The 12,709-nt window shown below is 33.7% G+C and overlaps 1 protein-coding gene, 2 long non-coding RNA genes and 1 other non-coding gene across 13 annotated transcripts; 2 read left to right on the forward strand and 2 right to left on the reverse strand.

The window, feature by feature from the left end:
- Positions 1-2,689: 2,689 nt before the first annotated feature.
- Positions 2,690-3,491, reverse strand: LOC111431593 (zinc-finger homeodomain protein 8-like). The gene has a single exon (XM_023068277.1). The coding sequence runs from the start codon at positions 3,381-3,383 to the stop codon at positions 2,874-2,876; it is 510 nt and encodes a 169-aa protein (XP_022924045.1). The 5' UTR covers positions 3,384-3,491; the 3' UTR covers positions 2,690-2,873.
- A 2,651-nt stretch (positions 3,492-6,142) lies between these two features.
- Positions 6,143-6,223, reverse strand: TRNAL-CAG. The gene has a single exon. It is a non-coding gene; the product is annotated as a tRNA-Leu (tRNA).
- Positions 6,224-7,089: 866 nt separating this feature from the next.
- LOC111431682 lies at positions 7,090-10,639 on the forward strand. 10 transcript variants are annotated; one of them, XR_002708550.1, is made up of 8 exons: positions 7,090-7,223; positions 7,449-7,521; positions 7,591-7,659; positions 7,790-8,024; positions 8,622-8,963; positions 9,071-9,145; positions 10,134-10,211; positions 10,380-10,639. It is a non-coding gene; the product is annotated as an uncharacterized LOC111431682 (long non-coding RNA). The 10 variants fall into 10 exon arrangements; XR_002708551.1 differs by having other exon boundaries at positions 8,622-8,747; positions 8,900-9,145; XR_002708544.1 differs by having other exon boundaries at positions 8,622-9,145.
- Positions 10,640-10,798: 159 nt separating this feature from the next.
- LOC111431684 lies at positions 10,799-11,969 on the forward strand. The gene is made up of 2 exons (XR_002708554.1): positions 10,799-10,953; positions 11,542-11,969. It is a non-coding gene; the product is annotated as an uncharacterized LOC111431684 (long non-coding RNA).
- The last annotated feature ends 740 nt before the right edge of the window (positions 11,970-12,709 follow it).

Consider the following 12,709-nt stretch of genomic DNA (forward strand, 5'->3'; position numbering starts at 1 on the left):
ATTCGGAGCTTATGAACTGAAAGCCTAGGAAGGAAATGAAAGAGGCAAATGTACACGGGCCCAATTGAACTCATAAAACCGACCCAGGCCCAAATAAATCGGATAATAACACGGGCCCAATTCAACTCGTAAAACCGACCCGGGCCCAACTAAATCAGAAATATTATCCACTTTTCTTTTTAATTAAATTATTGTGTACAAAACAAATTATATCCACATTTTATCATGTAAAAAATAAAATTATAAATAAACCAAGACTGAGTATCAGTTTAATGTAAATTTAATGGATTATGATGTAAGTCATTTATTAAAAAGATTTTTAAAAAATACAATAATTAAAATAATGTATGAAATATTAGCATGCTGCTTGGAGTAACAAATTTCAAAACAACAATGATTTTCGAAACACGACAAAAATCTGTCGAATACTGAACGTGAAAAGACATAAATCTTTTTAAAATTTCACGAGATAAATTAATATATAGTTATTTCCTTTTATACAAAAAGTCAATAATTAATCATTATGTTTCTAATTTCCATATAATGCCTTTAATTTGAAAATATATTAAAACAAACACATTTTTTAATTAAAACCAACAACAAAATTTCAAAAACTATTTTATTAGTTTTAAAAAAATTTAAGATATATATATATATTTTTATACATTTCCATCTTTAAATGATAAATCACCCATTTAAAAATATTTCTAAAAAGTTGATATTGTTAGACGAATACGACTCTCCACAATGGTATGATATCGTCGACTTTACTTTCATCATCTAACACCTCCCCTCGAACAAAGTGTGTCTCCCCTTAATCGAGGCTCGACTCCTTTGGACTCTTAATCATTTTTTATTACTTTCGAGAAGGCTTGACTCCTTTTTCTTTTGAAGTCCTTCGTTCGATGTTTGAGGATTTACCAATTTATTGGTACGACTAAGTGCCTTCGAGGAGGCTTGGCTCTTTTTTTTTTTTTTTAGTCCTTTGTTCGATGCTTGAGGATTTACCAATCTATTGGTACGACTAAGTTTAGGGCATGACTTTGATACTATGTTAGACGAACACAACTCTCCACAATTGGTATGATATTGTCCACTTTGAGCATAAGCTCTTATGGTTTTGCTTTGAACTTTTCAAAATGCCTCAAACCAATGGAGAGAGTATTCTTTGTTTATAATTCCCTAAATTAATGGGGGTGGGACTTTCATCCTCTAACATATGTTAACTTTATTTAAAATAAAATTTTAAAATTTTAAAATATACTAAACTCATAATTTACATTTAAAAAAATAAATAAATAGAAGATCCATTTATGAAAGGGAGTCTAAAAGAAATGATTTATCGATGTTCTTAATTTACCATTTTGCCCCCACTCGAACAGCAAAAAGGTATAGGGGAGTGTGGATAAATTATTCGACGTCTCTAAATTAAATAAATATTTGATGTGAATTTAAGTTTTTTTTAATATATTTTTTAATAATTATAAAATGTAAAAATTGATTTATTTATTTATTATTTTGTGATTAAATAGCAAAATTATTGGCTACAACGTCCAATAATTTATTGGGGAATAAGGAGGGATTGATTGGAGTTAAAGATAAAAAAGGAGTGGCTAAGGCGTGAAATTGAAAGAGAGAAGGGGAGGAAAATAGAAATAGATAAGATTAGAAGTAAGGATGCAGAAAATTCACGTGAGCTGATGGGGAAAGTGAAAACAAAAAAACAAACGAAATATGGGAATGGCATGGAACCAACGGTGGTGGTTGGTGGAGGCTTCACCAACACACCAACACACAACCTTTCCTATAATTCCACATCATATCCCTTTGCCACGTGGATTGAAGTCGACAGCACAGGCGATGCCCATTTGGCCTTATTTACGTACTCTTTTAACCCCTCTTTCTATTTCATTTTTTCTTCAATTTTTTTTTTTAGTCCTCCAAGTTCCCTTAAATTACAATTTAAGACCTACTACATTTGTTACACATTTATTACCCTAATTAAAAACGCAAATCTTTGTCTGAGTCACTTTTAATTTACATTATTTAAACTTTTAAATATTTTAATATTATGTTATTATTTGACCTTTTATTTCAAAAATAATTTTAATTTTAAATTTTGTTTAATTCGTTGAAAATATATATCTTATATTGATGAATAAAATTTAATTTTTTAAATTAAAAAATAAGTGCTGTTTATGAATATGCAAGTTTTATCTCTTTTTTGGTCGAGGAAAGTACGATTTAAGACATAATAGGTTAATTAAAAACAATGATAAGCGCACAATAATTTCATTTATAGACATTATAGTTTTATAGAAAAATTCTAAAAATGGTTAAAGCTAACTCAAACAACACCATCCCACATATCACTTAAAAACAAAAAATTAAAAACTAATATTAATTAGTGAGGTTATGAGTACGTAATAATCATATTTATTTATTTTGCATTAATATTTTTTTTTATTCGAATTTCAAATCTCTATTACAAAGTAATTAAATTATGTTTTTTTTTATATAAATAATTATTATATAAGGCCTAAAAATTCAATTAATTTGGATAAAAAAAAATTGAGTTGAACCAATAATTGGAGGATGAAAATGGAAAATGGTCAAGAACTCAATGATCAGAGACGGTCAGTTTTCATGAAAAAAATGGAGAAAAAGCACAAAAAATTAAAAAAAAAAATACAGATAAGCAAATTAGTTTATATATTACAATAAAAAGCGGATTACTGATATATAAACTAGACCCTTTTTAGCAAGAATGACAAAGGGATCTGAAAGGGGGAAAAAAGGAAGGAAAAATTAGGCCTCCTTTTAACGCTAATCACATTCACAAAGATCAATTAATTAAATTAATTAATCTTTATTTACTGTGTTAGAGAAGAGGCATTTCCAGTGGATGCAGAATTAGAAGAAAAAGAATTCTTGTGATTGTGCATCCAAACCTTGAAAACCTGGCGAGTGACGCCCACGCTCCGGCAGAACCTCTCGATCTCGTCGTCAAGATCTCTTCTCTGCAATTTCCAACCTAATTTCTCTGCAAATGCCAGCATCTTCTCTCTCTGATCCGCCGTGAACTTCGTACGGAACCGTTTTTTTCCTCCGCCGCCGCTCCTCTCAGTGTCGGTTGCGGCTTGGTCGTAGTCCATGAGATCGTCTGCAGTGGCGGCGGAAGAGCGGCCACCACCGGCGATGTAAGTGATTTTGCGGTGGAAGTTACGGTGGCAGCCGCAAGCAACGCAGTGGAGGTTGTTGGTCGGAGAGGAGGTGTCGTCGAGAGTGAATTCGCCGCAGCCATCGGTGGCGTAACTGCCCAGACTGGCTGCATGGTTCCGGAGGCATTCTCTGTAATGATAGTTGGAGTTCTCTCCGTCCATTCTCTCTCTTCTTTCTCTCTATCTTTCTGTGTGTGGGAGCTTTGATTTGTTTGATTGAGTATATATTGGGATGCCAAACAAGCCCTAGAGGTTGCTTTAAATTTGGATAAAAAATGAAGCGTTTTCAAAACGAGACGACGTGGGATCTCACTAAACGACGTGGGATCTCACAACCTTTCTTTTCGGTGGCTCGATCATAGAAATTTTGTGGTTAAACGTGCTTTACTTTAAACAATTCTATGTCGGTGACCTACTGTAAATTTTCCCTATTGTTTTGTAGTGATAGTTTTCACTATTAGAAGCAAGAAGCCTAGGTAACATGACCATATTGTAGCGGATTTTGAATATTGATTTAAATCACGAGTGTGAACCATTACCGTCTTGATATTTAAATTTGGAAATATAATGGAAATTTGGATATAAGTTACACTTTAATGCAATTTTTGTTGTTATTTCGCGAGTGCTCGGGTCAATTTATATGTTTTTCGACTAATATCACGAGACAATCGTTTAGGCATAATACATGTGATTGAACGGTGTGTTTAACTCGTTTATTATTTTAACGTTTTTTATAAATACCTTAATATATAAATATCAGTAAATTCTTAATAAATATTAATAATACAAGTCCCTTCCATTGTAATTTCGGCTGTCAGAAAGGGTATTTTCGGAAATTTGTCAGCAGACCCGTGAACTATTTCGGGTTTTCCAGCAATAATTCACCACCGCAAATATACCACAAGAAATTAAAATTTTGAGGCAGCCTTAATAATAATATATTATTTGTTTAAGTTCGTTAAACCAAATTAATGATATTAATCAAACTAATTAAGGTAGCTAATCATATTTTAGTTTCTGAATCATGGTTCCCACTTCCCCACTCACTCATAAGAGCCAGTTCAAACAAAGATATAATATAATTAGCCCTAAATTTAAAACGGTAATGATGAATTATATAAATATAATTACGAGATTAACTAGCTTAATAAATTAAAATAAAAATTGGCTCTCAATTGATGCATGCATGCACCTTTACAACTTCAACTTAGATGCATGCGTGAAGTGATTAATTGAATAATTAATTGAGTTTAATGGTTGATGTTAAGCATATAATTAATTAATTAATTAACTCAAAGCATGTGAGGAAGTGATCCCGAACTAATGTATATTATATATGTAGCTTTGACTTGGATTCTACGTACCCTTTCGTTGTTATTTTTTTATTTAAAAAATATAATCCTTGAGAATTCAGTATAAAATTCATTTTTTTTTAATTTTATATATTGAGTATTAGCATTTTTTCAAAATGAAAAAAATACCGCTTTATTATTATTATTATTATTATTATTATTATTATTATTATTCGGGTTTTATTTAAAAACTGAAAAATATGTGAAGTTAGCAATAAATAAATAAATAAAGGAGAAGCTTTGGTGTCATGTAATAATATTAATTATTGGTAATGCATATGGAAGCATGTTTTTAGGTTAAATAGGTGTTTGGAAAGAAGGATAGGGTAGCCAGTTTTGTCCGTAATTCAGTGGACAGCTTGGCTGGAAAATTCTGGTTTAGGCTTTGGATTTTCCATACACAATCAGACACTAAACTTATTCCAATCCCTTCAATATTCACTCCCTAATATCTTACTTTCTTTTACGCAGGCTTTGTCTCCAAATTTTGACCAGAAAAAATAAATAATAATTCATGAATAAAATTCCCATTTCATAGATATCAATTATTTGCATGCCCATACATGTACATCCTCTCTCATACATGCATGTCTATATCCTACATCGATGGTAAAGGGGAATTAAACATTCTTATAAAGGAGTGGAAACCTCTTCCTAATAGACATGTTTTAAAAATAGTGAGGCTGACGGCGATACGTAACGAGCAAAAACAGACAATATCGACTAGTGATGTGTTTGAACTGTTACCAATGGTTTTAGATTGTGACTCACAAGAGAAGGTGGATTGTGAGATCCCGCATCAGTTGAGAGGGAAATGAAACATTTCATATAAGGCTAATAACGACATTTGTGCGTTTGAGCTGTTATAAATGGTATCAAAGTTAGACACTAGACGGTGTGTCAATAAAGACAATGAACCCTTAAAGGAGATGGACTGCGAGGTTTCACATCAGTTGGAAGGAAAATGAAACATTTCTTTTAAGGGGTAGATAATATTTTATAATGTAAATATTATATTTTAATTAAGATAGTGATATATGGTTACATATATTTACTTAATTTAACCATAATTAATTAATTTTATAAATGCTTGGTGGTATTAGTATATTTTTATATAAATGGTTTCTCGTGCATGCATCCGACCCAACGCCAATAATCATTTTTAACTATCCAACATTACAGAACGATTCCAACCCTAGAACTCGACAGCTTCAGTTTCCAATTTTCCGACTTTTTTATTATTATTATTTTTATTTTAAATTAACCCATACGACAATTATTTTTATTATTATTTTTTTGTCACGAATTAATAGTTTTGTTTGGTCTATAATCTCTAATTATTTAGTTGTCGCATCTTCTTATGCAAGTACAACCAAGATTCGAGTCCAACTCATTAAGGAAAAAAAAACAATAAAATAATTAAATTAACTAAATTTTGCTCGTTAAACCCTTTTAGAGGATTTAGTTGAACTCAATTAATAAAATAAACAGATAACCTTGGAGGATTAGTTCATTTAATTAAAAAGTGATACAAAACTAAGCAAGGTAATTAACACAATAATTTTTTTTTGTCAAGAATGGGATTCGAACCCATGCCCTTTCGGACCAGTACCTGAAACTGGCGCCTTAGACCAACTCGGCCATCTTGACCCTGTTTCCATTAGAGTAATCCTATCCTGTGTGATATTATATAATTTTTTTAAACAAATATGTGAATAAGAACAGAACATCATAAAAGAATATGCGTTAATACGTGGGGATAACTTTCACTCTTGAAAGTGAAAAATAAGTAACTTAACTATGTCGCAATAAAATGTCGGAACCATTACTTGACCATGTTAGAGAATGCTGAGACCATTAGGTGTTAAATCAGGCGTAAGTTTTATTATTTATTTAAGTTTCAATTTGGAAGACAAAAATTGTAATAGCCCAATCTCACGGTTACCAACTATTGTCTTTAACTTTTTTTTTTGTTACCGTTTGAGGTTTTTAAAATGGATAGGAAGAGTTTTTCACATTTTTTTGCTTCATTCTCCTCCCCAACTGATGTGAGATCTCACAATCCACTCCTTTGGGACCCAACGTTCTTGCTAGTACACTGCCTCGTGTCCACCCCCTTCGGTAATCAGCTTCCTTGTTAGCACATCACCCAACTCTAATACCACTTGTAACAACCCAAACCCACCGCTAGCAGATATTATTTTATTTGTTCCTTTTTTTTTTTGGCTCCTTTTCAAAGTTTTTAAACTTCATGGGTAGATAGAGATTTCCACCTCTTATAAAAGAATGATTCGTTCTCCTCTAGTATCACAAAAATGGATTAAACCCAAAATTGATCAATTTTTCATTAATAATATTTTTGTAAGAAAAATTGCATGACCCAATATAGTATTGATAAACTAAGGTGACATCTATTTTTATTAAGAAAAATATTATGTTTCTAATATTTTAATTATTAAAATTTAAAATTTCACGAGAATTTTATATAATTTTAGGTTCAACACTTGCGCGGGACGAGCATTGTGTCTTGAACCTTCCACTGATACTATCATACTGCGATGGCGGCAAGTGTCCCGCCATGACGACTGCTTTGGCTGCGCTTCAACTCACCTTCCTTTCACCGGCTGCTTCCAAAAAACTTGCATATCCCGTAAGCTTCTGTTTCTCCTGCTACAGTTTCGCCTCCAAATTTAGTTTTATTTAGACGACGCACTGGTTTATTGAATCAGCTATTTAGAGGATACTGCAATCAAATTTTCCACTTAACTAGCTGAGTCGCTTGATTGATACTTCAATTTGTGTAAATATCAGGATTCTAGTTTGTTGTATCGTGTATCGCTACTGTTCTCTAAAGAAGGTGCAAATTGTTCGGCAGTTTTTCAGCTGTTCTGGGCGTAAATGTCAATTTGTGGGTTGTGCCAATGCTTCCAATCCAAGAAATGGCCAAGGTTCTTAGCTTCTTTCTCTTTTAACTCTTTCAGTGAATTGAATTTCCGGCATGAAACAGCGAATTTCAGATGTTTTTGACCCAGAATTTCGACAAATTCTTAATTATATGAGCTTGAACAAATCCTCTTCGGTTCCAGGTCGTTTTTCCTTCATTTGTTGCTTTGTTTAGAAGCATTTTAGCTCCATCGAGACTTTGCGCTTTAATACAGAAAATGATTAGTAATACGCTGAAGTATGTTTGTTGGGATCCGTTCTTCTAAATTGTAGGAAGTGGTGAAGGGAACATATAGTATCATCAAGTTTCTAGATGTCCAGTTTAGTTTCAGGAGGCTGATCTTGTATTGGCGATGTGCAGTTACTTGAGTCCTTTGATGAAATTGATTACAAACAGAGGCCAAACTGATTATGCCACGATCGAGGAAGACCTTGAGGAGGGAGACGATCTTTCGACTCAATAGTCTTGATTCTTGTATCCAACAGCTGATACTCGGTTGACATTAAGGTTTCGAAATGCCAAATTAGAATGTATGCTTAGTTCATATTGTTTGGCGTGTGAGGCCACATGTAACAGCCCAAACCTACCACTAGCAGATATTGTCCTATTTGGCATTTTATTTCGGAGCTCTTTCTCAAGTTCCCACACATTCCCCTCTTCAACTAATGGGAGATATCGCACTCCACCCACATGGGGCCCAGTGTCCTCGCTGGCACACCACTCGGTGTCTGGCTTTAATATAATTTGTAATAGTTCAAGCCCACTGCTAGCAGATATTATCATCTTTGGGCTTTCCTTTCCGAGCTTCCCCTCAAGGTTTTTAAAACGCGTCTACTAGAGAAAGGTTTCCACATCCTTATAAGGAATGTTTCGTTCCTCTCCAACGTGGGATCTCACACCAAAATTGAAATTTCATACTACTGTATCTCTACCAGGTTGTTTTTACTGGAAATGTTTGCACAAGTTTACTGTACCTGTAGTTAGCCTTTATGAGGCTGAAGGAGGCTTATCTCATATGGCTTACTCAGGAATTTTTCTGCTCATCCATTTTATGCAAATTTCATTTCAATCGTTTGAATTTATTTCACACGTTTTTCTTTGAAGGGGTTGGAGACCATCTTATAGAGATGCATTGCTTTCAGTGAGAAAAAAAGTTAAACGTTCCTTGCTCAACCAAGTAGTCATTTGGAGACCTTGAAGCAGAAATCTTTCTTCATTTGTTCCTGCAAGGTACTTCCCCTAAGCCTGTGTGTTAGGTAAAAATTTTATATTCTTGATTTGCTCATCTAAAATTTAGATGTGTCGCTATATCTGAAGTTGCATACATGAATCAAGTGCTGTGTAAGTTGGTAAGTCAGAAAACTTTGTCCTTGGCCATGTAGTGAAGAATCATTATGGCAGTCTAACCTTGAAGATAGTATACAAATTGGACTCAATCTGTGCAAGGTGAAACTTTAGCAGCTACAGATGGAGCATCTAACCTGCAATCCTTGATATTAAAGGTATCGGTTTTATAAAATTTTTCCCCTCAAGAAGCTTTCCTCTTGTGTCAGCTTGCTAGGACATTATCTGGGAAGGTGTTCCAACAAGCGGCCAACCATTGAATTAAAAAGGAAATCATCAAAAAGGTACTCGGTATTATCGAAAACATTATTGATGTGTGAACCTAGAAATAAATGCCATGGTTTAGAGAGCACAGCCTAAAGCAGCTGAGACTGTCTTTCTTTGCTTTTATGCTCTTTCTGTCGAACTGGCATCTTTTACTTGGAAGTTTTGCTTTTTTTACTGTGGTGGTAAAGGAGTAGGTCTCACGTCGATTAGGAAGGGGAACGAAACATTTTTTATAAGAGTGAAATTTCTCCCTAACAAATACATTTTAAAACTGTGAGGCTGACGTCGATACGTAACGAGCCAAAGCGGACACTATCCGTTAGCAGTGGACTTGGATTGCTACCGTTTGTGCAAGGTATCTCCTTACAATCAGTATATTGATATCACTAAAGTAGCCCAAGAGCGATTACAAGTGAGCCTTTTGAGAGTATGCATAAACTGAATACACAAAAAACAGAACAAAAGACAGTCCTACAAGCAACTTCACTGGGATGCAATTCCAAGCCTGCCCCTCCTTTGATATATATTTACAGTAGGAGGTCTTACCATTTAGTGGAATGATTTTTTTTTGTTTTCTTTCCATGTAACATATGAGTGTGCAATCCTACTGGGCGAGGAGAATAATGCCTCTTTTATAAGAATGTGGAAACTTCTCTATACACATTTTAAAAATCGTGAGAGGAAGTTGGAGAGAGAAATCCAAAAAAGACAATATCTAGTGATGAGTTATGATAAGGAATCTCTTTTAAGAACGGAGAGGTTCTGCCATGAAAACAAGGAATATTTTAAGGATTCATAAATTTATGGCCTATAACATTACTTATGGTCCACCCATCCATTTGTTATTTAAGATATTAAAATATTATTTCTAAAAAAAAAATTCATAAACTAGAAGGTATTCCGGAAACAATTTTAGTTTTAGCCCACGGGCCACGGGCATCCATTAGGTACCCATTCAGGTTTATCTTTGAATATTGAGATATCTAGTTCTTGCAATTTGGACAGGGTCTTGCTGGTGCTGCTTTAAGGTATCTGGGTTTCAGAAGCACGATGACTTTGCTCGGCCCAATGAACTAACAAAAGGTCTGCACATTGAAACTTTTGGTGACTAAATCAATCGAACTGCTTAATTTTTTTTTTGATTTCTTGTTTAAACATGGCCCAGTTCATGATATAGGCTTGATAAAATTGTTTCCTTGTTGCTAATTAATTTAATGCCAACCAGTTTATAATTATCTGTATCTGAATCAGGTTTTGGGGAACATTTCTGGCGGATGTGGTGATTCAGATGATGGGAACTGATTATGCTATAATATTTAGAGCAATCATGAACTGGGTCTCTTTAGGTTTTTCTTTTCAAGCTTTCCCTCAAAGTTTTCAAAACATGTTTACTAGGGAGAGGTTTCTACACACTTTAAAGAATGTTTTGTTCCCCTCTTCAACCGATGTGGGATCTCACAATACACCCTCTTTTAAGGCCCAGCGTCTTCGTTGACACACCGTCCATTGTCTACCTCCCTTTGGGGCTCAGCGTCTTCGCTGGCACACCACCCCATGTCTAGCTCTGATACTATTTATAACAGCCAAAGTCCACACTGCTAATAGATTTTGTCCTCTTTGAGTTTTTCCTTTCGGGCTTCCCCTCAAGGTTTTTAGAACACGTCTGTTACGTACAAGTTTTCACACCCTTATAAATAATTTTTGTTTCCTTCTCCAATCAATGTGAGATCTCACAATCCATCTCCTTCGAGACACAGCTTCCTCCTTGACACTCGTTGCTTTCTTCACTTGATGTGGGATCTCACAAATTTATGCTCTTGCCCAGGTAAGGTAATCTTCTTTTGCATACTTGTGGTACACTCCATCAAAGTGATTCGATTACAAAGCGAATTTTTATCAATCACTTTTGAATAACTTTTTGAATAATCATCATTAAGACCATTCTTTTCTAAATCCAAACACACCCTTAGCCTCAATCTTGGTATATCAACTAACCAAAATGCCCAGTTTGGTTGGGTTTAAACGATTGTTTTCCAGAAATGCTTAATTTATCTGAAGCCTCGTTGGGGCAACAGAAAAGGTAGAATAGCCCTGCTATACCTATTCGACCTTGCGCTCCAACTATTGCAAGTTTCTAGTGTATAATGAAATTTAAAATCATCACAAAAAAGAGGATAAAGAGAACTATAAAGTAAAAAGTGGGGAAAGGCTGAGGGGGCAATATTAAAGGTAAAACTTAGTGGTAGCTAGGTAAGTATATTAAGAACAAAGGAAAATAGGATGAATGTGTCTGATATGAATGGAGCGTTTAACTTTCATTAGTAAACCCGGCCTCAGCTTTTTAGGTAAGAATGATATGATTTGGTTCATTACTTTTCCTGGGCACTGAGAATATTGATTGTTTTCGCTGCAGATTCGGATTACTCGCACAGATACCGTCAACGAGTGACAAGTGCAGAATTTGAGCTTTTGGATGCTTAGCATGTCACAATCTAATCAACATTAAGATCTTCCTTGCCTTCTTGAGCTCCACATCAGGTGAAAAGCTCAGTATTTTCATAAAAATCAAAGGGTAAGAGATACTTTTTGAAATAAAATACAAATTTTTATTATGAATCTAGTAAATTTGGGAAGTATATAGGGGTAGTTTATAATTATTTGTTAAAATGATGTAAAAAATTGGGTATGAACAGCATGGAAACATGCTTATCCAGTGGTTACGTGAAAAGGAAGAGGCAAATGGAGGAAAGAAGACGGTGGCTTCTTTTGATAAAGTGGGGAGCTTTTTGATGTTCTTAATTTGTTATTATTATTTTTTCTAAAAAAAAAAAAATTAGCTTTTGACTTTTTGCAGTTTCTTTTATTTTTTTTTAGCGAACTTGTCTTTTTGATGCAAAAGAAACGTCTCTCTCCACTTCCACATGGTTTGTTTCTTTCGAGACATCACCATTCCACCTTTAAGAAGCAAATTTCCATTTTCTTTTTTCCTTTTTATATGGGTTTTCGTTTTCATAGGTGGGGGTTATACTATTCATTATTATATATAAATATATATATATATGTTTATTCTTCTTATTATTATATATACATCTCACAATCCATCTCCTTTGCGAGCCTAACATTCCTGTTTGGACACTTGTTCTTGCTTGCACGCTGATAAGTTTCTGTCTCAATTATAGGTGAATTTTTTTATCCTCTAAAAACTTGCTATAATCATCAATTTTTGATCAAAATAGTATTGAAATGTGCACGAGTTTACCTACTAGATTTCATTCTTTTGCAGAGGAGTTCTTCCTTCGAAATACAAATTTATTATAGGAAGCACGTAAAATTTGCTAGGTTATGTCATTGGTAGATAATAATTTAATTTTTATTTAATAATTTTTAAATTCAACAATATGTGAGTGTTGTTGTCAGATGAAGATTTGAACCCTTCTAAATTGAAACGATAATAGTTTAACTAATTATACTCAAATTATTAACATTAATGATAAGATTTCATTTTGTGAAGCTAACCTATTTAAGCTTAAGTTTAACTCATTTAAATGTGTACTTAAAAAAAAAAAAAAAAAAAAAAAAAA

Source organism: Cucurbita moschata, unplaced genomic scaffold, assembly GCF_002738365.1.
Source record: "Cucurbita moschata cultivar Rifu unplaced genomic scaffold, Cmos_1.0 Cmo_Scf00036, whole genome shotgun sequence".
Classification (NCBI taxonomy): Eukaryota; Viridiplantae; Streptophyta; class Magnoliopsida; order Cucurbitales; family Cucurbitaceae; genus Cucurbita; species Cucurbita moschata.